The following is a 23,831-nucleotide window of genomic DNA, read 5'->3' as shown; positions in this document are numbered from 1 at the left end:
CCCCGCCCCTCCTGCGCGCCGGGGGTCCCGGCCGCGGGGTCCCCGCCCCCCCGGGCCCCGCGGGGCGGGCGGCGGCGGTCCGGGCGCGGGGGCCGACGTGGGCTGCATGCTAATCACCCCGCGGCCCCGCTCCGCCGGCGCCGCCTCCCCCTCCCGCGCCGCTCCGGCCCAGCCTCCCGCCCCCCGCCCCAGCCTAGGTGTGCCAGGCGGCGGGTGGGTCCGGCCGGCCGTCCGTCCGTCCGTCCGTCCGTCCGCGGCGGCCCGCGCTGCGGCAGGGGGGGCGGGGGGCTCCTCTGCGGTCTCGGCGCCTGCTGTCTCCGGCGGCGGCCAGGTGGGTGCCCGCGGGGCCGGCGCTCCCGGGGGCGCTGCGGCGGCCGGGCGGGGGGCCGGGGGGCGGGGCGGGGGGCCTTCTGTCCGCCTTCCCCTGGGGCCGGGCGTCCGCACCCGGGCCCCCCCCCCCCCCGCAGCCGTCCGTCCGCCTGTCCGTCCGGCGGCCGGGCGCCCCTGCTCCCGGTGACCCCGCGTCTGGCCGGCTGTCCCTGCGTCCCTGGGCCGACTGGGGGTGCATGAGCCGCCTGCCCTCGGGGAGGGGGGGCCGTCTGGCCGGCGTTGTGTCTGTCTGTGTCCCCCGTAGATGTGCGTGTGTGGCGAGTGTGTGAGTCCCCCGCTCCTGCCCGGGGAGGGGGTGCTGTGGGGGGAACCCCTGGGAAGCCAGGCTGTGCCTGGGTCCTGGCCGCCTGCCGGGGAGGAAGGCAGACAGGTAGCCGGGAGGCCCGCGTCCGAGGTGACCCCAGACAGACCGCCCAGAGACCCCAGAGGGAGGCAGGGAAAGGGGGGGAGGGCGGGGAGGACAGGAGGCGAGGCGGAGAGAAGGAGCAGAGGAGGCCTGGGGAGGGAGGGGCGCCCCAGGCAGGTGAGGCGGGATCCCCAGGGGGGTACGGGGCCTGCCAGGATCCGCCGCGGCATCGAAGGCAGCATCTCGGGCCCAACTTTCGATGCAACATGTGTAGCCTGCCCAGCCTGGCCCCCACCTGAAGCCTGGGGAGGGGACCGCGGCCCTGAACCCCCTTACCTGCTGTGTCCTTCTAGAATCTGAGCCTGGGGCCCTGTCCCAGACAGCGTCACTCCCCTCCCCCACGACACAACAGGGTCATGAAAAGGTAAGGCCCGAAGGAGCTGGGCTGGCAGTGGGGTGGGGTGGGACCCCCGTGGGACCCCCCCCAGATCCTGGGGTGGGGAGAGGGGCAACCCCTCGGGAGGGCATCTCTTGCCGCCTTGCTCTTCTCTCATGCTGGGGCTCTCCCCCCTTACACACACACACACACACACACACACACACACACACACACACACACACACACACACACACACACACCCTACCCTCACCCTGCCCCACAGGTTGCTCCCTCAGGCCCCCTCCTTTCCCCTTCTGCTCCCCCTCCCCGTCCTCTCTAGCCTCCCCACTTTCCCCATCCCCTCCCCACTTGGCTCCGGCCCCCTCCGGGCTCTGCCCTCATTTCTCTTCCTCCCTCGGATCCCTCTCTTTCATTCACTCTCTCGTGTCCTTCTGTCCCTTTCCATATACGCTCTGCCCTGGCCCCTCTGGTCCGGTCCCCCCTCCCTGTCTCCTCACTCCCCAGTTCTTTCCCTCTTCCTCCCCCTCCTCTCCCTCTCTTGCCGTCCTGTCTCCCCCTGCTGTGCCCTCTTCCCTCATCTCTCTGTAGCCCCCTCCCACCCTCTCTTGGCCCTGCTCTCCCCGTTTCTCCTTTCCCAATCCCCATCTCCCTGTCCCCATTTCTCCCTGTGCCTCTTCTCCCCTAGCCCTCCTTTTCTCGCTGCCCCGCTTGCTCATCTCCACCCTCGAGCCTTCTTCCCAAGGGCTGTGACTATGCTATTAATGTGGCTTCCAAGGCCCTGAAGGTCGTCCATGGCCTTGGCCCCCCCGCCCCCTCCCCCCACAAGCCTCTTGCCCTAGAGGCATCCAGGTGCCCTCCCCCCTTCCTCACTCTGCACATTCCAGGGAGCTGGGGGCTGCAAGGGGGGAGCGGGGAGGGGGGGTCGTGATGGGGAAGGGGAGGAGAGGCCAGGACTTGGCGTCTGCGGCAGCACCGCTAGCTGCGGTGAAGAGGCCCCCAGTGGAGTATTAAAGTGTTGGGGGGGAGCAGGCTGGGATGGATGAGCGGCTGCCCCGGGGAGCCTCCCCCGCCCAGTCCCCTCCTTCCTCTGCAGAGATGGGGCCTGGGTTCCACTTGGGGAAACGGGATGGCCCAGGAGGGAAAGACAGGCGATCTGCTCCCCCAGGGAGACTCGGGGCTTCTGACTACCTGGGAAACCCCACTGTATATGGCAGTGGATGGAGGCTGGGCTGGGGGGCTGAGCCAGAAGCCTGGGAGAGGCCTGGGGTGGCCACAGCTTGGAAGCTGGGATACCCATCCCTGGGTCTCAGAGGGTGCAATTATAATGAGGTGAGGGTGGGGTTGGGCTGGGTGCCTACCGGAAAGGGGGCACCTCTTTCCCTCCTATTTATGGCATGGAATTCAACTCTAGAGCTGGATCCATGGGGTCCTGAGTTGATAAGGACCTGGGGGGGTCCCTGATCCCATGGGGAGCAGCACCCCCCCCTTGCAGCTGTGTGGTTACAGTAGGCTAGGGAGGGAACAGGAAGAGAAACCAAAGAAGCAGAGGAAAGGGGAAGGGATGACTTGGGGGGGGTGTTAACCCTACGGGGGCCAGGCCACAGCTGTGGGTTATTTTGGGGTGGAGGCTGGGGGGTGCTATTCTGAGAACTAATCAAGCCAACAGCAAACGACTGCCAGCAAGGAGGAGGAAGGGGGTAAAGAGGAGAGGGAGGGGCTCCCTCCAGGCCCTGGCTCCAGTGCCAGGAAAGGGGGGGGTCCTGGCACCTGGACAGAAGGCAGGGCCTCCCCTCTCTCTATCCCTCCCCCAGCTGTCAAGCCTGCTGCCATGGCAACCCATGGGGATACTGACAGCCAGCATGGATTGACAGCCTTCCCTGGCTCAGGGTTCCCCTCAGGGAAGCAGGTGTCCATGCCCCAGCCCTTCCCCCCCCAGGGATCCAGGCGTCTGGAACCCCAGCCCCTGCCCTTTTGGGGACCCAGGTATGTGGGCCCCAACCCCCCACTTATGTAGGGACCCAGGTATCCAGATTCCAGCTAGTGCCCTTCTGGGACCCAGGCTTCCCAAGGACCCTGACTCCAGCCAGCAGGGACAGCAAGAAGGCTGTGTTCCCTCCAATTTGTTAAATTGCTCTGGGCTAGCAGCCAGCATCCCCCCACTCCTCAACTCCCAGTTACTACAGCTGCACCCCCCCCCAGGTCTCCCTCCCCTCCCTCAGCCCTGGGGCAGCTGGCACCAGTTTGGGGTGGAGCCTGGGGGAGGGAGGGAGGGGGCAGAGAGGATAATGAGGTGGGGGGGCAGAGATGGGATGGGAGGGGGTGGGGGTGGAGGAAGGGGGTTAGGGGAGAGGAGCTGAGCAATGGGGCTAATGGAGGGTAAGAGGCCAAGACCAGGGAGTCGGGGAGCAGGTCCACTGACCCTCTCTTCTTTTTTGTCTGCCCTTCCTCCTCTTTCTTTCCCTCCTCTCTCTCAAATTTTTCTTTCTCTCCTTTGCCCTTCATCCCTGCCTCCCCGAGGGATGGGGGTGGCGGGATGTCTCTCCATTTGTCTCTATGTCTTTCCATGTCTCTACCCGCTCTCTGGGTCTCTCTCTCTTGGCATCTCCCTCCTCTGGCTTCTTCTGGCTCTCTCTCAATCTCCCCTGGCTCTCCATGGTCCCTGGGGCTTGTGGTTACCTGCCCTCACCCCTCTGGCCCTGCCTACCCTCCCTCCCTGGGTCTGTCCCTTTGTCCTTCTGCCCTGTCCTTGGATCCCTATCCTGTCCCTGGGCCCCTTTCCCTTTCTCCATCCCACTGACCCCATCTTTTCTCTGCCTCTGCCTCTGCCTCTGCTTCTTTCATGGCCCTTGTCTTCTGCCCGCCGTTGGTCATGTCCCCTCTGCTGGCCCTCTTTTTGTCTGCTTCTCTGATGCTGCTCCTGCCACCCTCTCTGTCTGCCCGCTCCTTCACTCTTGTCTGTCTGTCTGTCTGTCTGTGTCTTCCCCCCCCATCATCCCCTTTCTCTCTGTCTCTCCTTCTCAACCTCCTTTTACCTCTGTCTCTCTGTTTTGGTCTCTGTATCCCCCACACCCCTTTCCCAACTCCCCTCTGCCCCCTCTCATTCTCTCTGTCTCTGTTTCTGTTTCTCTGTCTGTCTCTGTCTCTGCGTCTCTTTCTGTCTCTCTGTCTCTGCATCCCTCTCTTTCTCTGTCTCTCTCTGTCTCTCTCTACCCCCCTTCTCCTCTCTCTGTCTCTCTGTCTCTCTCTCTTTCCCCCCCTTTCTCCTCTGTCTCTGTCTCTCTCTCCCCCCCTTCTCTCTCTCTCTGTCTCTCTGTCTCTCTGTCTCTCTGTCTCTCTTTCCCCCCTCTTTCTTCTCTGTCTCTGTCTCTGTCTCTCTCTCTGTCTTTCTCTGTCTCTCTCTCCCCCAACCTCTCTGTCTGTCTGTCTGTCTCTGCCATGGGGCTATTAGAGGCTGCCCGGCAGGGCCTCCAGGAGATGCTTGGCCCCCTCGGCCCCCACGGCCCTCCAGGCCCAGCTAATATGCTCTTACTGCTGGCCTTGGCTTGTGCCAGCCCCTTCCCCGAAGTGGCTCCCCCACTAGGCGGTGGCAGTGGTGGGGAGCCAGGCACCGGGCGGCCCCTCAACGTGGCCCTGGTGTTCTCGGGGCCTGCCTATGCAGGGGAGGCAGCCCGCCTGGGCCCCACTGTGGCCGCCGCTGTCCGCAGTCCAGGCCTGGAGGTTCGCCCTGTGGCCTTGGTCCTCAATGGCACTGACCCACGCAGCCTCATGCTTCAGCTGTGTGACCTGCTCTCGGGCCTCCGTGTCCATGGTGTCGTCTTTGAGGATGATTCCCGCGCACCAGCCGTCGCCCCCATCCTAGACTTCCTTTCTGCTCAGACTGCCCTGCCCATCGTGGCTGTTCATGGCGGTGCCGCTCTCGTCCTTACGCCCAAGGTGACTGGCCAGCTTGGGGATGAGGTTGAAGGGGTGTGGGGCAGGGAGAAGGGTCCAGAGTACCCTGGGCTTGGGCTTTGGCCTCAGGGGGAGGTCCTTGCTGACCATCCAGAGGACTTGAGGCTCATCTCTGGGAAAGGATCAGGTATAGGGGAAAGTTACTCAGAGCCTAGGAGTGGGGCAATGGAAGGGGATTCCTGTGGCCCTAACCCAGCATGCCAAGGTTGGCCTTTGCCAGGGCCTTGTGGGAACATCTGTGTGGAGGGCATCTAGGGATCAGAAGTCCAAGTGGGGGAACTGGGGGATGAAATGGGGGACTACTTATGAGGAGTAAAAGGTAGGAGCTTCCAGAAGTCCTGAGAGAGAATGGGGGGATTGGGAGGGGCAGAGCAGGGGAGCCAGCTTTTTTTGGGAGACCCCCTCCATGACCTTCTCAGGGGTCTTGGGCTCAGTGACATAGTTGTGGCAGTTTCCTGCCCCATGAGCTGCTGGGAGATGTGGTCCTCTCTTCTTGGGGCACCTGCTCATCTGCTCTCCAGGCCAGGGGCCTATTAGGAGCTCCAGCCTCTCTGGCCCCGGGGGACTTCTCCAGAGCCAGGTGAAGCCATCCAATCTATCGGGAGCTGTGCACTGCCCACCCTGGGCCCACCCTGCTGTAGACTTGGGGGATCCCCAGGGCACAGGCCTGTGGAGTCTAGGCATTCCCTGTGGCCTCAGCTCATTCTCCCAGCCTCGGTTTCTTGTTCTGTATGCTGGGGAGCTGACCCGGAACGGTTCTGGCCATTGGCTGGCTCTCACACTCCTCTCCCGCCTTCCCCAGGAGAAGGGTTCAACCTTCCTCCAGCTGGGCTCCTCCACAGAGCAGCAGCTGCAGGTGATCTTTGAGGTGCTAGAGGAATATGACTGGACATCCTTTGTGGCGGTGACCACGGCGGCCCCTGGCCACCGGGCCTTCCTGGCTTACATCGAGGCGCTGACCGACGGCAGTCTGGTGGGCTGGGAGCACCGTGGGGCCCTGACCCTGGACCCCGGGGCTGGCGAGGAGGTGCTGGCTGCCCGCCTCCGCAGTCTCAGCGCCCAGATCCGCCTGCTCTTCTGTGCCCGAGAGGAGGCGGAGCCGCTGTTTCGGGCAGCGGCTGCAGCTGGTCTGACTGGGCCTGGCTATGTCTGGTTCATGGTGGGACCCCAGCTGGCAGGGGGTGGAGGAGGGGGTGGGCCTGGGGAGCCACCTCTCCTGCCAGGGGCTGCCCCGCTGCCTGCGGGGCTCTTCGCGGTCCGGTCAGCTGGCTGGCGGGACGACCTGGCCAAGAGAGTAGCCGCAGGTGTGGCAGTGGTAGCTCGGGGAGCCCAGGCCCTGCTTCGGGACTACGGGTTCCTGCCTGAGTTGGGTCAAGACTGCAGAGCTCAGAACCGGAGCCAGCGTGGAGAGAGCCTACACCGGTAAGGGTCCAAGGGGATTGTGCCACTGACCCCTGGGATTTACAGAGTCTGGGCCCAGGAAACAAGCTGGGAGCCAGGGTCAGGGATGGGGAAGCTTTGGGTAAGGGGGTGGCCAGATCTGAGAGTCAGGAGCCAAGATGGCCCTGGGAGAACAACTCGTCTGAAGGAGCAGGGAAAGCCTCTCGATGGGTGCTGGGGCAGGAAGAAATGAAGGAATGACTCAATAGAAAGGCTCATTATATGACTTAAGCACCTCCTCTGTGGCAAGCGCTTGGGGGTCCAGTACAAATAGGAGCCCACACCCTAAGCGAGAAGATGTCACAAAGGTAAATGGTGAGTTGGGAGAGGCAGATGGCGAGGCCAGGAAGGTAAGTGGTGAGGCCAAGGAGCTAGGTGGTGAGGCCAGGGAGGCAGATTGAAGGCTGGGGAGGCAGATGGCAAGGCCAGGGAGCTAGGTAGTGAGACCCAGGAGGTAGATGATGAAACTAGGGAGGTTAGTTGATAAGGCCTGGGAGCAGATGGCAAGGCCTTAGGCAGATGATGAGGCCAGGGAGGGAGATGGCAGACTTGGAGCCCTGTGGTCAGTAGGTCAGCAGGTCAGCACCTCTGTGTTCTCTGAGGTCAGAGGCCTGATGGTCCTTCTCCCAGCAGGACCTCTGAGTAGTGACACCCATCTCCTCCAAGTGAGTTCTCAAGATTCCAGATCTCCACACTGACACCTTCATCCCTCTGACCACACAGGTATTTTATGAATATCACCTGGGACAGCCGGGACTACTCCTTTAATGAAGATGGCTATCTGGTGAATCCCTCCTTGGTGGTCATCTCTCTCACTAAGGACCGAACCTGGGAGGTGGTGAGTAGAAGGTCTCTGAGGGTCAAGGCCAGGGGTTGGGTGGCAGGGGCCACTGAGGGAGCCAGATGCAAATTCTTCTCCTCCCTCCTGACCCCAGGTGGGGACCTGGGAACAGCAGTCTCTCCGGCTTAAATACCCACTGTGGTCTCGCTACGGTCGCTTCCTGCAGCCAGTGGATGACACCCAGCATCTCATGGTGGCCACCCTGGAGGAACGACCCTTCGTCATTGTGGAGCCGGCCGATCCCCTCAGCGGCACCTGCATCCGGGACTCTGTGCCCTGCCGAAGTCAGCTCAATCTCACCCACAGGTGGGACTCTCTCCCTCGAGTTCCTAGAGACCCAAGTGACCCCCATCCCCTTGGTGATCCCCGGCCCTAGGGACTTGCCATTCAAGTCCCAATCTATTCGGTCATGGTGGCTTGTGGGTCAGTGGCAGTTGCAGAGGTAGATACGTTTTCGGAAGTCATTAGGATCTTCCAAATGAATCAGCTCATTCTTTGGGCCACAAGGACTCGGTGACAGGTGGGCAGGTGGCAGGGAAGGCAGAGAAAAATCTGTTGGCAAATAGGGTTCCAGGATCGGGAGAGCTAGCTCGTGTTCTACATCTCTAGGACAGCTCTGTGTTGGGGGTATCAAGGTAGAAAGGCTACCCTGGAACAGGGGAGCAGGCCAGGTCATCCCTGGGACCAGATCCACGAACTGGGGGGCAACCTAAGGGACAAGTGTGTGCCAGAGTGAAGAAAAGGCCAGATAGAGTCAGGGATTGTAGACTGTCTCTCTCTGGAATTGAGTGTCCTCAGAGGGCAGTATTAGCAGAGAAGGGTGGAGGTCACCTTGCAGAAGGCCTTGAATCTTAGAACACTGGACTTTGAACCAGGAGACCTGGGTCCAAGTTCTGATTGAGACCCTTCCAAGATCTGTGATGATGAGCAGACTACTTAAGCTCCAAGAACCTCGGGTTCTTTTTTAAAACAGGCATAAGTAACAATGTTTATTATAAATAGCCCAGGTGAGTGGTGACCTTACAGCCTCAGAGAAAGGGGGATACTTGTTATAACTTATCCAAGGGGTAAGTCTCAGCCACGGGGATGCCACACCTAGGGTTGGACTTCAGCAAGGAGGCTCAGAGGGGCAAACAGCAGTGGCTGCTCAAGAGGTTCAGTTGAGAGAGAAGGTGAGCACAGGCAATGTGGTGGTGGATGATGGCAAGAGAGCTGGGGCATTGGGAGCCCAGGCTGGAAGGAGACTGTCTGGTCAGAAACAGGGAGTCAGGGAGGACACCCCTGGTAAGGGGAGAAGGGGACGAGTTCAGAGTGATAGGATGATGGAACATCACATATGAAGAGGCCTCACTTTCAGGAGAGACGCCGGAGCTTGATGTGTCCATTTGGTGGTCAGCTGTTTAGATGTGGTCGTTGAACTTGTGGAAACAGGAACCCAGATCATTGAAAGGGAGCAGAAGATGGTGGTTAGTAATAATAACAATGCCAACCACCATCCTTAAGTTTCCTCTGATACCTGATGGTTGTTGGAGATGACGCAGGGCTCTCAGAGGCCATGCCCATGAAGCCCAGAGCCAGGTACATTCCTCAAGGATATAGAAGTCTGAATTACAGTTTCAGAAACTGGCTGCTCTCACTTGTCAAGGTCTCACCTGGCAAAATATTCAGAGGGTCATTAATGCCAACAGCCAAGACACTTGGTGATGAAATGTTTGATCAAAGCAAATCATGGCACAAAGTCAACTGGTGCCCAGGCCTGTGTGCTACATAGGGCAAGAAGGCAGTGGGTACCAGGAAGCCCAGGTTTGAGATGACCTTGAAACAGTGACCTGGTCATTGATACTCTTTGTGGGAGCTACAATACTGACCAGTGACCAGTGACCCAGGAGGCATGCTCAGTTATGGCATCCTCAGTATCAATGAAGTCAAGTCAGGAGGAGGCAGTAGCTCAGTGGTAGAAAGCCTCACTACTTCTCCCTGGAAAGGCAGAAACCCAGATTGTCATTGCATTATAAAATGAGTTTATTGAGAGACAACTAATGGCTCATCTCTTATTAAAGTGGCACAATAAATATTTGCCAAAAACCTTAAACTCAAACAAAAAACAATGGTGGCTTACATACGTGTCAATTTTAAATGTTAGTCACTGAAGAAGAGAAATTCTTTGAAGAACTCAATGAGATCTTCCAAATGGCACCAAAGTATATTGGGGTACCCAGCCACTTGGATATAGGGCTAGGAAGATGGTGGAAAATCTGTAGGAAGGGAAGGAGAGAGATAAAAGGCTCCCTGGTTATAGAAGCCTTGAGTTGTTGAATGTTTTTAAGAAAAGATCCATGAGATACGGGTGTGAAATAACATCACCAAAAAGGCGTTTGGTTAAATCTTGTTACTGATGTGAGAGATGACCAAGCAGTAATAAGCCTTTATTACTAACCTGTAAAGAGGGGACATTCATGGGAAAGTGAGGTGCTTCCTGGCCACAGGGGACTTCCATTCTTGTTCAAGCAGGCACACAAGTCAATCCACAATATGTGCAAAATAAATAATTAAGATAAGTGCCAACATCTGGAGGCATGAGAAAGGAGGTGGCACTCAAGAGCAGCCCTGAAGGGAACTGAAGGAAGATATGTGGAAGCCCTGGAAACTGGGAAATGGACAGAAGAATGGACATCTGCAAAGATCACAACATCTCATAAAGACCCAATATCAATTCCTGCAGTCAAAAGAGCCTAGAAACCATCAGAGCCCCATCCCAAGGGAAGAGATGGTGAAGGCAAGACTTAGCAAGATGGTAGGAGGGGATGAGCAGTCTGGCTGAGAGGAAGGCTTGAGGCTCCAGGAGGTCCCCTGAAATCTTGGGGGACCTCTCTCCCTCTCTCTGTTGCCCACTATCAGGTGCCCATGTGCCACTGACCAGCCCCCTGCTTCTGCTTTGCCCCTTACCACTCATCTTATTTTAAAAAGACCTATTTACTTCCAGGCCACTTCTGTAACAATGTACAGAATGTACTTATATACTAACGCCTCCTCCCCAACACCTTGTTGGGAAGTGGAACATACCCTCTCAGACATACTTGACTGCAGGGTCTAGGGGTGGATCCAAGGCCAAGACTGCTCAGTTCTCTCATAGCACTGGTGCCCCCATGTGCCCATCCAAAGGTAGCACTACTGCTGGCTCATGGTGATGGAGGAAACCACACGCTGTCCTAAAACTCTTAGTTCCTTCAAGCAGTGAGTCCTCAACCCGCAGGGCTGCCCAGCAACCCTCAGGACCCCTGGAGACCCACAAAATGGTGGAGGATTCACTTTCACCACATATGCTCTCAGAGGGAGGAGGAGCTTTTCAGCATGGATTCTCACAGGAGGGGTCTTGATTCAAGACATTGGCACGATACCCCCAAAGTGCTCGGATGAAGGGGAATGAAAGTAGGTACAGCTGAAGTTTGTTAATCACCTCTGAAGCCAGAGACCCCATTTATTAGCTCAGCCTCCCCACGTTCTGTGTCTCCAGGGAAGCCCTTCCCTTCACATCATGGTGACTCCCCCAGGACGAAGCTCCCATGCTCTCCACCTGTAGAGATGCTGCACCTCCTCCTCCTCCTCCAGCCAATAACCCTCCCCCATCTCTTCGTCAAAGGGAAAAGGCATATTTGTTTTCTAAGCAAACGCTTTTTCATCACCTTGGGGAATGGAGCCGCCCCCTTTGGACTATCACCACCCCAGATGTGGACTCAGTGTCAGACAACAAAGATGGCGGAACTGCCAGAATGGGCCACGTGTACACACAGGGCAGGGCTGTGATGCAACTTTATGGGCCCTGAAAGAACAAAGAGTTATCAAAGTGTGGAAAAAGCCTTGGACCTTATTACTGCCCAAGAGAATGTGAATAACCACTGACTAAGATGCCGACTCTCCTCTACCATGAAGAAATGTTTGTGAGAATAATCTGCACAACTGTTGAGGGTTTCTTTGGTGAAAATGTGAGGAGGAAACATCCAGATTTTCCCAGATGCTATTCTGCATCAGGTTTCAGATTGAAAAAAAAACCATTTACTGATATTTTCATTTTCAATCATCTCCCTTTCCAAATAGATTTCTCCTCTTTGGGAAGCCTAAAGGAGGTAGATGAGGGCAGTCTCTGACCAACTCAAGGAACTTTTCTCTACAGCCCAGGAGGAGAGTAAACAGGCCGCTGAAAGTATCCGATTCTGCAGTGAGTTGGTTGGATGCAGGTACTTAATGACCGACTGAGGCTCAGCCTAGCCTGAGACCATGAGCTCAGAAGAGGGCATATGGAGGAAGGATTGGATTCAGGAACCCATGGACCTTTTCTTGGGGCATTTGTGGAAGTGGGGGGAATCCCTCTCCTTCACCCCCCAAGCCCCCTGCAGTGGTACTTTGTAGCAGAAGCATGGGGCCAGAGGAGTCATGGGTTCACACACAATGTGATGGGGGGGATTCAAGGACAACCCTAGTCTCAATTAACCCATCAATCAGCCTTCAGAGCCTACCATGGACCAGGCACCTTGCTAAGCACTGGGGGTACAAAAAAGAAGCAAAAATTAGTCCCTGCCTTCCAGGAGCTTAGAATCTAATGGAGAAGACAACATGCAAACAAATAGTGACAAAGCTATTCCCTTGGTCTACATGAGCCCAGAATCTAACCTTCTAGCCAAAAAAGGGAGATTTCCAGGGTAGCACCAGCTTTGAGAGCCACCTCCCAGGTAACTCCAAGTTCAAGAAATACAGTTTGAGAGTTTCAAGGTCTGGATCTTGTAGGTAGAGATTTCCTGATGCTTCCTGCTCCACTAAGAGGGAAGGAGACAACACAACACAGCATCCTTGTTGGAGTGCAAATCCACCCAGGATTCTAACTGGGCAAGCCACCGGCAACAAAGGAGATGACGGCCAGGCAGTGTACAGCAGCGACCACTGGAACAGAGTCTGGAGGAGACTGCAAGGCCAAGGTGCACTGTGGGGACATTAGCCGCCCTGAGCCCTAAGCACCAACCCCCACAAGGCATGAGTCGCCCCCTCCCTGGCCACATGGCCATTACATAGCTGTGCCACTTGTGTCTTTTGTGTGCACCCACTTACTCACTAATAACAGGTGCAAGAGTTTCCTAGGTTTATGAGGGAGGTGTTCAATCGCTTCTTTTCTCATGGGATTTCAGTAATTCCCTTGTTTTGAGCTAATCATATTCTCTGGCTGACTATTGAAGATAAACACATCAGTGGGGGCTCATGAGCTGTGGTATTAGGAGTGTCGAACAACTTCTGGGAAACTAGGATCCCTGTCCATTTGTTTTGAGCTAATTGTATTCTCTGGCTGTCTTTTGAATGTCATCACATTGTTCTGGGCTCAAGAACTGTGGTGTTAAGAGTGTAGGACTTCTTGGAAACTGGGTCCCAACCTCTGGTTCAAGTTGGGGAGGGGGTGCTGGTGCTGTCCGGCTTCTCTTCTCTTCTCTTGTATGTCCTTGTATTTTAGGGATCCACTAGGGAAAATAGTGCTTCAGGAGTGGTACCTGTTGTAGAACTGTGTCTACCACAGGTATGAGAGGTAATCTAAGCCAGGGCCCCTGGAAGGACTCCTACTTGAAGGAGTTAGTGTCTTGATACCCAGTATGGGAGGATCCATTTTGTATGGTTTTCCTCTTGTGACATGACCCTGGGCCAGTTCTGCATGATTGTTAAGGTCTCTGAGTCCAGAGGACTTGCTCAATGGCCAGTCAACCCCATGTCCTTAGCATTGTCTGGGTTTGTGTGGTATGATTTTAAGTATTTGGGGACTTTGCAGGGATCCATTGGAGGGGTCATCAGAGGAAAGTTCCTGAATTTTGCTTTCTCATCAGAATGTGTGTGGGGGTGACTTCCAGTTGATTCTAGCTCTCCTATCTCATGTGCTTCAGAAGCTTATTTAGCACCAGACTCCCTGAGAAGGGAAGGTCATTTTTGGTCCTTTTGGTTTGATTTTGATTTTTTTCCTCTTTTTTTCTAATTGCCTTTGGATTGAAAATGGCCTCAGCAAATACCAAAATTGGTGTTAAATGAGTTTTTTGTAAGAGGTTATTGTTGGAATGGCATTATTGTGTAATTGGGAGTGAGTAGGCCTAGACCCTCTCTAGATTGTTCATCGCCAGATTGTCCTAGAAGGCCACGTGGATTTTGCAGAGAAGGACAAGGTTTAAGCCTCCCCAGGTCCTCAGAGGAGCGTTCAGACCATGGACCATAGATGATGCACTCAGTGGCCTGGCAGATATTGAGTTGGGGGGAGACTGGGACAGTCTGACCCATTCAAGGAGTTCTAAAACACCTCAGGAGCAGATGTAAACCACCCCATCCCATTATCAAATGTTGGCATCAGAAGAAGGTGGCCGATTGGCCAGTGGAGGACAAGCCACACCCCTGGCACCATTCAGAAAGCCATCTGGTTCCAGGCTGGGTCAGTCAGCATCAGGGAAGAGCCCATCAGGACTGGAGGACTCAGTCTCCGTTCTCAATGACTCATACTTCATGTTTTCCTTTGGGCCTCTCCAGAGTGCACACAGGGGGCTGGGTGTGGGGGGAGTGGAAGTCTCCTTCCATCTTCTGTTCCCCTCTTCCCCTCTACTCCTTCCTTCCCCTCCTCCTCCCCCCTTCTGTCCCTTCCCCCTCTTTTTCCTTCCTCCTCCTCTCTCCTCCCCTCCTTTTTCCTCCTTACCCCTCACCTTCCTTCTCCTCCCCTTCTCCCTTCTCTTCCTTCCTCCTCCTCCTTACTCTTCCTCCTTCCTCCTTCTTCCTCTTCCTTCCTCCTCCTCCTTCTGGAACATGGAGCAGAAACATGTGATAGCAGGACATGTGAGAAGGAAACTCAGAGTTTCTAGACTCCCTCGGCCACAGGATCCCAAAGATTTCTGGGGCAGTAACCAACTTGGAGAACTATCTCATGACTAACCCCTAAGGTCCAGAATTCCCAGTCCTGGAGATTCTGGACTCAAGCCAAGAGAAAGATGATTTCCTGTTGCTTCCTCCTCCCTGGAGAAGGGAAAGGATAATTCATTTGGTCCCAAAAGTGCATCCTGGCTGGAATGTAATGCCCCCCAAAATCCATCTGAGCAACAAACTGGAGCAGGAAAGTCACAGTGTCCAACAGTGACCTCTGGGGCAGCATCTGATGGAGACTGTCAGTCCACCAGCAGTGGCAGCAGTGCCTCAGGGGCTCCAAGGCAGCCCACCCCTCCTCACTCACACTTCCTACAGAGGTGCCGGCCTCTCTACTCAGGGTATTTATGGGACACTGGCCTCTACACTGATCCTAGGCAGATTTGTGGGGGGTCTATGCCTCAAGTTTATAGAGGTGACTTTTTTCTTTCCATGTCACTGTTGTAATTTTTCTTGTAAGCTGTGTTCTGAGGTTGACCATTAAAATCACTACTGGTGGGGACTTCTTCACACTAGTTTTAGGAAGGCTTTGAACTTGGGAGCACCGTACCTCCCGGGAATCTGACTGGTGATTGTGAGAGGGTGGACAAAGGCCCTCAGAGGTACACTTGAAAAAGATATTTTAAAAAGGCAGTTCATATCAACCAAGTCTGACAGTAGCATATGCGGAGTTCCTCACCCATGGTCCCCATCTTTTCAAAGAAGGAAGGGAGCTATATCTCCCCTTACCTTTTCTTCAGGGATGGGCTTGGAATCAATCACATCTTTATAAAAACACCAAACTGACTGAAAGTCATAGAAAGAACATCCTGTGTTTATTGTTTATGGATCAAGTTTTTAGTTTTAAGGTCAAATTGTTTATTGATCTTTTGGTCTTAATAGTATTTTTTTCCAATTACATGTGAAGATAATTTTTAGCATTCATTTTTGGGGGATTTTTTTTAAGGCAATAGGGTTAAGTGATTTGACCAAAGTCTCACAGCTAGGAAATTATTATGTGTCTGAGGCCACATTTGAACTCAGGTCCTCCTGACTCCAGGACTGGTGCTCTAGCCACTGCACCCTCAAACATTCACTTTTATAAGATGGTGTGTTCCAAATTTTTCTCTCACTCCTATCCAATATAGCTAATAATCTGCTATTAGTCCTACATATCCAATCATGTTAAACATATTTCCATATTAGTCATATTGCGAAAAAAGAGGCAGAACAAAAGAGAAAAATGTAAGAACAAACAAAAAAATATTTTTAAAAAAATGGAAATAGTATGCTTCAATCTGCATTTTGACTCCAGAGTTCTTTCTCTGGATGTGGATGGCCATGTCCATCACAAGCATTTAATTCAGTAAGACAGAATACTGCCTGTCTTCAACACACTCCTTCAACAAGTCAAACTTGAAGGAGATTCCTTGAGATGTGTTCACGACAGAGGAATCTTTCTCTGAAGACACTCTGGTTAGTTATATCAAGCAAGAAATAGAGACTGTTGACCGCTGCACGTGGAAAGACAATGCCCTCTAGTTGGTGAGGCCTGGCTTATTCCCTGTCTGCCAGTGGCATTCTGTGGATTGCATTTGGTCCCAGCCTTCCAAGTGAGATCCAGAATCAACAGAGCTCACACAGGCAAGTTATCCATTCACACGGGAAAAGCTAAGTGGATGAAGAAGGCCTGTCATCGCAAAATTCTAGGCCATGCAGTTTGATGGAGAGCTCAGAGAGTGGGTCCACCCATGAGAATACCTGCAAAGATAAAAGTGGACTCTCCTGGCAGCTAGACCCGGAATGCTATGGCCAAAGGGCAGGCTGGATGACCTTGGAGGAATTGTTCCTCTTCTGTCACTGATACCCACTTATCCCTGGAACAAAGGCCTGGCCTTGGATACTTCTAGTCGCCTTCTGGAGGAGAGGTCTCTGAACCATCAGAAGTGGAAGGGCAGTTGAGGAGAGATGAGCCTTAAAGTTGTGCTGCAGGAGCCATGTGACTATGCATTGGGAAGGACGGGCCACGGGTATCCATCCAATGTCAAGAAAGTGAGAAGAGGAGCAGCCCCCATTGAGGAGTCATGGATCTACATGCCCTAATCACCTTCCCTGGTTCTCACCGAGAATCTAGGAGCTCTTGTATGGGGACTGGAGGTTCTTCATGATCCCCTAGTTTTGAAGTGTAACTGCCAGGCTTCTGGTGCCAAGCCCAAGCAGGTGGGAGGGAGATGCAGCTGCTGGGGTGACGTGAGGGGTCTGAGAGGTAGGAGGAGGTACAAGGGGTCTCAGATACCACGTGCAGAGAGAAGAGCAGGGAGCTTGGGGAGACCCCCACTTAGGGTCTGCTGGAGCCAGGAAAAGCTGGACTGGGGCCACCCTTTCACTAAGAAGCTTTGTGGTGGGGGAGGGGATAAGCTTACTCTGATTTTAGAGGGGCCAAGGCTGAACCCCAGTTTTGGGTTGGTGGGCAGAGTACTGCAGGGCAGGTGGGGAAGCTCTGGGAAGCATGGAGGGCTGAGTGAGGATGGGGGTTAGGGGGATTCAGTGTTGCCGCCCCATCCCTCCTGCCCTAGGTGGGAAAGGAAGGAATGATCTATTTGTTCAGCTGAACTCTGGCAGAACTAGAGGCAAGGGTGTCAACTTGATAGAAGAAAAGTTTATTAACAGAGGTGGAGTAGGTCTCCTCCTCCCATCAAAGGCTGGGAGGTCGCCTCTGGGTCCTGTATGGAGAGGATTCTTGGCCAGGGACAGCCTTCAGTGGCTGCTCTGGAGGTCCACTGGTGGGTAAGTTTCCTGGTTAGTGGGTGACTTGGCGCCTCCCCATCTTTGAGAGTGGGATGAGGTTGAAGTTAGGCTGGGGCAGTTCATATGAGTCCTGCCTCTGGGGAGGCCACCCCACAGCTAGAAGAGAGCCCAGGGGGGGACCCCAGGTTACAGAGAGGTCAAGGAAGATGGAAGCTCCAGCCCCTTGTCCACCTTTCTCCCCCAGCCCCCCTCCAGATGCCCCCAGACCGGAAAAACGATGCTGTAAAGGCTTCTGTATCGACATCCTCAAACGCCTGGCTCAGACCATCGGCTTTAGCTATGACCTCTACCTCGTCACCAACGGCAAACACGGGAAGAAAATCGATGGCGTCTGGAATGGCATGATCGGGGAGGTGGGCCCAGCCAGAGGGGATGGAGTGGTTGTGGGGAGAGGAGAGGCAACAAGGGGCAGGGCTCCCCCAAACCCAGCCCTCATTTCACTTTGCTCCTGTCCAGTTGATTTTCCTTCATTTCTTCCCTTGATCTCTTCTCCCTCCTTCTCTGCTCTCCCTTTTCCTTCTCTTCTTTCTCCTTCCGTTCCCCATCCTTTCTCTTTGATCTCTCTTTTGGCCATCTCCTGGGTCAAGGTTTTCTACCAGCGGGCAGACATGGCCATTGGCTCCCTGACCATCAATGAGGAGAGATCAGAAATCGTAGACTTCTCGGTACCCTTTGTGGAGACTGGCATCAGTGTCATGGTGGCCAGGAGCAATGGGACAGTGTCACCGTCTGCCTTTTTGGGTGAGCCTGGGGCCTGGGAGCTCCCAGTTGGAAGACGGAGACCCCAAAAGTGAAGTGTGATGGAGGATCAGGGCAGAGGAGATATAGGCTCTGCCCTCAGGGCTCTTGCAGACCCCACAATGGCATCTTCTTAAGACTATCTAAGCCCTGGCATCTCTGGGTTGGAGTTAGATGGGGAAAGGGATGGCTGCAGAAGAGGAGGCAGGGTCTGGGTGCCCACCATGGGGTGAAGAGGAGGGGCTGAGGCAGTTGCAGAAGCAGCAGGCCTTGGGGGCTGGGGGAGAGTAAGAGAGGATCTGAAGGAGGTCTGGTGGGGAAAGGACAGAGGGAAGAGGCAGAGATGGGTCTTGGCTGGGTGGCCAGCAGACAGAGGCAGAAGCAGGGAGAGACAGGCTCCAGGGCCAGCAGACATCCTACTGACCAGAAGAGGCGTGGGCCTCAGGCCAGAGCAAAAGAAAGGGAGTTAGCCGAGGTCACAGAGGCCAGACATCAGACAAGAAGGTAGAGCTGGTCAATGCCATGGGAGGGCCACGATTGTGGAAGATCCAAAGGTAAAGTTGCCCAAGCTCTGGGCTAGGAGAAGGGCAGGAGAGGTCAGCACCCAGCCACCCTGGAGACCGGGAACCTGAGAGGATGGGCTTCCCAAAGGTCATCTGTCCAGCAGGGCTCTGGCCTCTGCTGAGGAGTGTCTGTCTGTGATTGGAAAGAGTGGCTATGTGGACATTGTGTGTGTGTGTGTGTTCTTGGGACTGAGGTCCGAGACCAGCCATCTGGTAGAGGGGGGACTGGCAGTTCAGGCAGTAGGGGAATGGACGCAATGACCTCTGACCTCTGCCTTGCCTCCTTGCAGAGCCCTATAGCCCGGCCGTTTGGGTCATGATGTTCGTCATGTGTCTGACCGTGGTAGCTGTCACTGTCTTCATCTTTGAGTACCTCAGTCCTGTTGGCTACAACCGCAGTCTGGCCACGGGCAAGCGTGAGTCGCCCTGCCCAGCCCACCTCAGCTCCCCTTCCTAACCAGCTGCTCAGGCCGAGGCTCTGGCTAAAGGCCACCTCCCTTCCCTCTAGGCCCAGGGCTCCCTCAACACCTGGCCCCTAACTTGTGAGCAGCCCTGCTCAGGGACCCCCCACTCCCTGTGTCCCCCAATCTCTCAGGCCCTGGAGGCTCAACGTTCACCATTGGAAAATCCATCTGGCTGCTCTGGGCCTTGGTTTTCAACAATTCTGTGCCTGTGGAGAACCCCCGTGGGACCACCAGCAAGATTATGGTCCTGGTCTGGGCCTTCTTCGCCGTCATCTTCCTGGCCAGCTACACGGCCAATCTGGCAGCTTTCATGATCCAAGAGGAGTATGTGGACACCGTGTCTGGGCTCAGTGACCGGAAGGTGGGGACAGCGTCTATGTGGGGGGGGGGGACTGGGGTACTGTACTGGGGAGGCACCAGACAGTGTCCCTTCTCCACTGCAAGTCCTTCCCTCTGGGAAGTCTGGGGCTGGCTTTTGCTCAAGGGGCCCTTCCCTCCTTTCTTACCCCCAACAGTTCCAGCGGCCCCAAGAGCAATACCCACCCCTGAGGTTTGGGACCGTGCCCAACGGGTCCACAGAGAAGAATATCCGCAGCAACTATGAGGCCATGTACAACTATATGGTGCGCTACAACCAGCCCCGAGTGGAGGAAGCCCTGATCCAGCTGAAGGCCGGGTCAGATGCTAGGCTGAAACTGGGGTGCTGGGGAAGGGCTGCCTGGGAAACAGGGAGAGATGGGTCAGCGAGGGGCCACGGAGGAGGCAAGGACAGGAAGGGGCAGAAGGGCTCCCCTAGGAGTGGGTGGCAGTCCAGGAGAGGTTCAATCAGGGACAGGTGGGAAGGTCCACTGTGAAGAGAGTATGGCTCAGGAAGAATGCCTGCCACATTCAGGGTCGGGGCCTGGAGACAAAAGCTCCTTCACCATCAGCTTGCAGGCATAGATGGCTGCTCTCAGGGAAGGCAGGTTACCAGCAGGGAGCAGGGAGCAGTGTTGTGGGCAGGGGCTCAGGCTCTCCTCCAGCTCCTGGGGCTGACCCATCCCTCCCTGGCCTGGCCTGGCCCCCCAGGAAGCTGGATGCCTTCATCTATGATGCTGCTGTGCTCAACTACATGGCCCGGAAGGATGAGGGCTGCAAGCTGGTGACCATTGGTTCGGGCAAGGTCTTTGCCACCACGGGCTATGGCATCGCACTGCAGAAGGGCTCGCGCTGGAAGCGGCCCATCGACCTGGCTCTGCTGCAATTCCTGGGAGACGGTAAGTGCTGCTGGCCCCGGGGGGGGGGGGTGGCGCTGGGCTCGGGCCTTGGATGGGGGGGGGCCTGGGCCCCTGGGTTTGGGGGGGCTGCTTGGGGAAGGCTGGGTAGGGCCTGAGCCCAGGCCCCCCTCAGATGAGATCGAGATGCTGGAGCGCCTCTGGCTGTCTGGGATTTGCCACAATGACAAGATCGAGGTCATGAGCAGTAAGTTGGACATCGACAACATGGCGGGGGTCTTCTACATGCTGCTGGTGGCCATGGGCCTCTCCCTGCTGGTCTTTGCTTGGGAACACCTGGTCTACTGGAGACTGCGCCACTGCCTGGGCCCCACCCACCACCTGGACTTCCTGCTGGCCTTCTCCAGGGTGAGCCTGGGGCTGGGGTCTGGCTGGGCGGCATCCGGGGCCTTGGAGTGGAGATGGGGGACTTGAGTGGGGCTCCATCTCCTCTCTCCTATCCAGGGAATGTACAGCTGCTGCAGTGCTGATGCTGCCCCCCCACCAGCCAAGCCCCTGCCCCCCCAGCCCCTGCCCTTGCCCAGCCCCGCGTACCCGGCGCCCCGTCCGGCCCTGGCACCCACAGCCACGGGCTCCTTCCTGCCCCGGGAGCGGGCCATGGTAGACCGTTGGCGTCGGCCCAAGCCATCCACGGGGCCCGGGGCTGGGCCGGTCCCTGTGCCGGTCACCCCGGAGGCCACGGGCCCAGCCCGGGCCCCTCTCCCCGGAGCCATGGCCGACAGCTTCCACCGCTACTATGGTCCCATCGAGCCACAGGGACTGGGGGAGCCCCGGGGGTCTCGCCCTGCCCGGCCCCTGTCCCCACCTCCCCCACCACAGAAGCCCCCACCCTCTTACTTTGCCATCGTGAGGGAGAAGGAGGCTCCAGGGCCTAGCGAACCAGCCCCTGCCCCTTACGCGGGATACCCTTCCCCGCCAGCCCCTCCTGCCGCCCCACTCTGTCACCTGGCTTACGAGGACGAGAGCCCCCCGGCCCCAACCCGCTGGCCCCGCTCAGACCCCGAGAGCCAACCTCTGCTTCGGGGGGCCGGAGGGGGGGGCGGCTCTACGGGGCCTCCCCCGCCACCTTGCCGGGCACCCCCCCCACCCTGTCCCTACATGGACCTCGAGTTGTCGGACTCTGATGACTCGGAGAGCCTGGGGGCCGGTTCGGGGGCCGGCCTAGAGCCCTGGTGGGTCCCCGAATTCTATCCCTACGCCGACCGCCTGGGCCGCTACTGGTCCGTCGACAAGCTAGGGGGCTGGCGGGCAGGCAGCTGGGACTACCTGCCCCCTCGCCCGGGCCCAGCGGCCTGGCACTGCCGCCACTGCGCCAGCCTGGAGCTGCTCCCCCACCCACGCCACCTCAGCTGCTCCCACGACGGTCTGGATGGGGGCTGGTGGGCCCCACCCCACCCCCCGCCCCCTCCGTGGGCCGCGGGACCCCACCGCCGCCGTGCCCGCTGCCGCTGTCCCCGAGGCCACCGGGCTCCCGGCCGCCGATCCGGCCAAGGCCCCCACCGGCGGCGCCACGCAGGGGTGTGGGACCTCCCGCCCCCCGCCCCCACTTCCCGTTCCCTGGAGGACCTGAGCTCGTGTCCCCGGGTGGCCCCCGTTCACAGCCGCCACTCTCGCCGATGCCCCCATGCCACCCACTGGGGCCCGATGCCCCGGAGACACCGCGGGGGGGACCTGGGCACGCGCCGTGGTTCTGCCCACTTCTCCAGCCTTGAGTCTGAGGTATGACCCACCCTGCCCACCCCTCCCCTGGCCCTGCAAGGAGAAGACGGCGCTAGGACGGAAGGCCCGTGGACCGACGGTGGGAGCGCCAGGCCCATCCGAGGCCGCCTTCTCCTCTGGGACCCAGGGCCGCGTGTTCTGCACGTGTCCGGCCACGGATTGAACGCTGACGGGACAGAGCCAGGGGGCTGCCGGGGGCCCCTGAGCCCCGAGGGCTTTTTTAACCTGACAAGGGCTTTTTAACGTCATGGGAAGGGGGGGGTCTGGCTGAGCACATGCCCCTCCCCCTGCCCCAGCCTCCTCTTGTGGGGCTCCTGCGCCATCACTGTGCTGTTCCCCCTGCCCCAGATACCACCAGGGACCACCCCCCCGGGGGGAGAGGGGGCTGTTTTTAACCTTCATCATCGGGACACAAAACTGTGAGAGCCGCTCGCTAAACTGTGATCCCTGACCCTGAAACTCCGACCCCAAGACTGTGACCCCGACCCTGAGACTGTGACCCCCGACCCCAGACTGTGAGCCTGATCCCTTCTCCCTAGCCTCTGACTCCTGAGACTGTTACCCCCGAGCCCAGGACCGTCCCCAAGCCGATGGCTGCCAGGCGCCTTGGGGTCTCTCTCTCCGAACCGAACTCTCAGCCGCCCCTTTCCTTGACCCCTATGCCTCCACTAGCCCCGATTTCCCTTTACTGTACTCCTCAACATCCCCTGTTCCTACCCCCAACTGACCCCCAGTGTCCAACCTCAGAACCCCCAGGCCTGGGCCCCTGCAAGCCCTCCCCCCCCAGCCCACCCTGCAGCAGGGGAGGGACCCAGGGGGTGGGGACCCTGGTGGCCAACCCCAATGGAATAAACCAAGTTTTTAATGCCTCTTCTGCCTAGAGCCCTGGACTCCTCCTCTTATGGCTGGACAGCAGCCCCCCCAAAGGGAGGAGAGAGAGAGAAATAGGGGAAGGGGAGAGAGAGATGGGGGAAGAGAGAGAGAAACAGGGGGAGGGGAGAGAGAGATGGGGGAAGAGAGAGAGAAATAGGGGGAGGGGAGAGGGGGGAGAGAGAAATAGGGGAGGGGAGAGAGAGATGGGGAGAGAGAAATAGGGGAGGGGAGAGGGGGAGAGAGAGAAATAGGGGGAGGGGAGAGAAGGGGGAGAGAGAAATAGGGGGAGGGGAGAGAGAAATAGGGGAGGGGAGAGAGATGGGGAAGAGAGAAATAGGGGGAGGGGAGAGAGAAATAGGGGGAGGGGAGAGAGATGGAGAGAAATAGGGGAGGGGAGAGAGGGGGAGAGAGGGAGAAATGGGTGGGGAGAGAGAGAGAGAGAAATAGGGGAGGGGAGAGAGAGATGGGGGAGAGAGAGAAATAGGGAAGGGGAGAGAGGGGGGAGAGAGAGATGGGTGAGAGAGAAATAGGGGAGGGGAGAGAGAGATGGGGAGAGAGAGAAATAGGGGAGGGGAGAGAGGGGGGGGGAGAGAGGGAGAAATGGGGAGGGGAGAGGGGGGAGAGAGGGAGAAATAGGGGAGGGGAGAGAGGGAGAAATAGGGGGTGGGGAGAGGGGGGAGAGAGAGAAATAGGGGAGGGGAGAGAGAGATGGGGAGAGAGAAATAGGGGGAGGGGAGAGTGGGGGAGAGAGAAATAGGGGAGGGGAGAGAGGGGGAGAGAGGGAGGGGACAGAGAGAAATAGGGGAGAGGAGAGAGAGATGGGGGAGAGAGAGAGATGGGGAGAGAGAGAAATAGGGGAGGGGAGAGAGATGGGGGAGAGAGAGAAATAGGGAAGGGGAGAGAGGGGGGAGAGAGAGATGGGTGAGAGAGAAATAGGGGAGGGGAGAGAGAGATGGGGAGAGAGAGAAATAGGGGAGGGGAGAGAGGGGGAGAGAGGGAGAAATGGGGAGGGGAGAGAGGGAGAAATAGGGGGTGGGGAGAGGGGGGAGAGAGAGATGGGGGAGAGAGAGAAATAGGGGAGGGGAGAGAGAGATGGGGAGAAATAGGGGGAGGGGAGA

General features: G+C 57.1%; 1 protein-coding gene across 3 annotated transcripts; it reads left to right on the top strand.

Moving 5' to 3' along the window:
- Positions 1-186: 186 nt before the first annotated feature.
- Positions 187-22,703, top strand: GRIN2D (glutamate ionotropic receptor NMDA type subunit 2D). 3 transcript variants are annotated; one of them, XM_074219822.1, is made up of 14 exons: positions 187-331; positions 1,090-1,160; positions 2,948-3,119; positions 4,585-5,069; positions 5,890-6,509; positions 7,251-7,365; positions 7,463-7,674; positions 17,267-17,823; positions 18,674-18,799; positions 18,979-19,208; positions 19,363-19,523; positions 19,916-20,103; positions 20,237-20,469; positions 20,566-22,703. In XM_074219822.1, exons 4-14 carry the CDS (start codon positions 4,611-4,613, stop codon positions 21,844-21,846), a joined length of 4,182 nt encoding a protein of 1,393 aa, XP_074075923.1. In that variant the 5' UTR covers positions 187-331; positions 1,090-1,160; positions 2,948-3,119; positions 4,585-4,610; the 3' UTR covers positions 21,847-22,703. The 3 variants fall into 3 exon arrangements, with proteins under 3 accessions (XP_074075923.1, XP_074075922.1, XP_074075921.1); XM_074219821.1 differs by lacking the exons at positions 187-331; positions 1,090-1,160; positions 2,948-3,119 and having other exon boundaries at positions 3,502-5,069; positions 17,267-17,435; positions 17,670-17,823; XM_074219820.1 differs by lacking the exons at positions 187-331; positions 1,090-1,160; positions 2,948-3,119 and having other exon boundaries at positions 3,502-5,069.
- The last annotated feature ends 1,128 nt before the right edge of the window (positions 22,704-23,831 follow it).

The sequence above is a fragment of the Macrotis lagotis genome, chromosome 1 (genome assembly GCF_037893015.1).
Source record: "Macrotis lagotis isolate mMagLag1 chromosome 1, bilby.v1.9.chrom.fasta, whole genome shotgun sequence".
NCBI classification, from domain to species: Eukaryota; Metazoa; Chordata; class Mammalia; order Peramelemorphia; family Peramelidae; genus Macrotis; species Macrotis lagotis.
Note: the sequence above shows the minus strand (reverse complement) of the source record. Positions and strands in the feature narration are given on the sequence as shown.

Coding starts and splice junctions, on each gene's coding strand:
- GRIN2D (XM_074219820.1), top strand. CDS start 3,690: ATGTCTTTCCATGTCTCTACCCGCTCTCTGGGTCTCTCTCTCTTGGCA. Junction 7,675..17,266: donor CAGCTCAATCTCACCCACAG/GTGGGACTCTCT, acceptor TTTCTCCCCCAG/CCCCCCTCCAGATGCCCCCA. Junction 18,800..18,978: donor CAGTCTGGCCACGGGCAAGC/GTGAGTCGCCCT, acceptor CCAATCTCTCAG/GCCCTGGAGGCTCAACGTTC.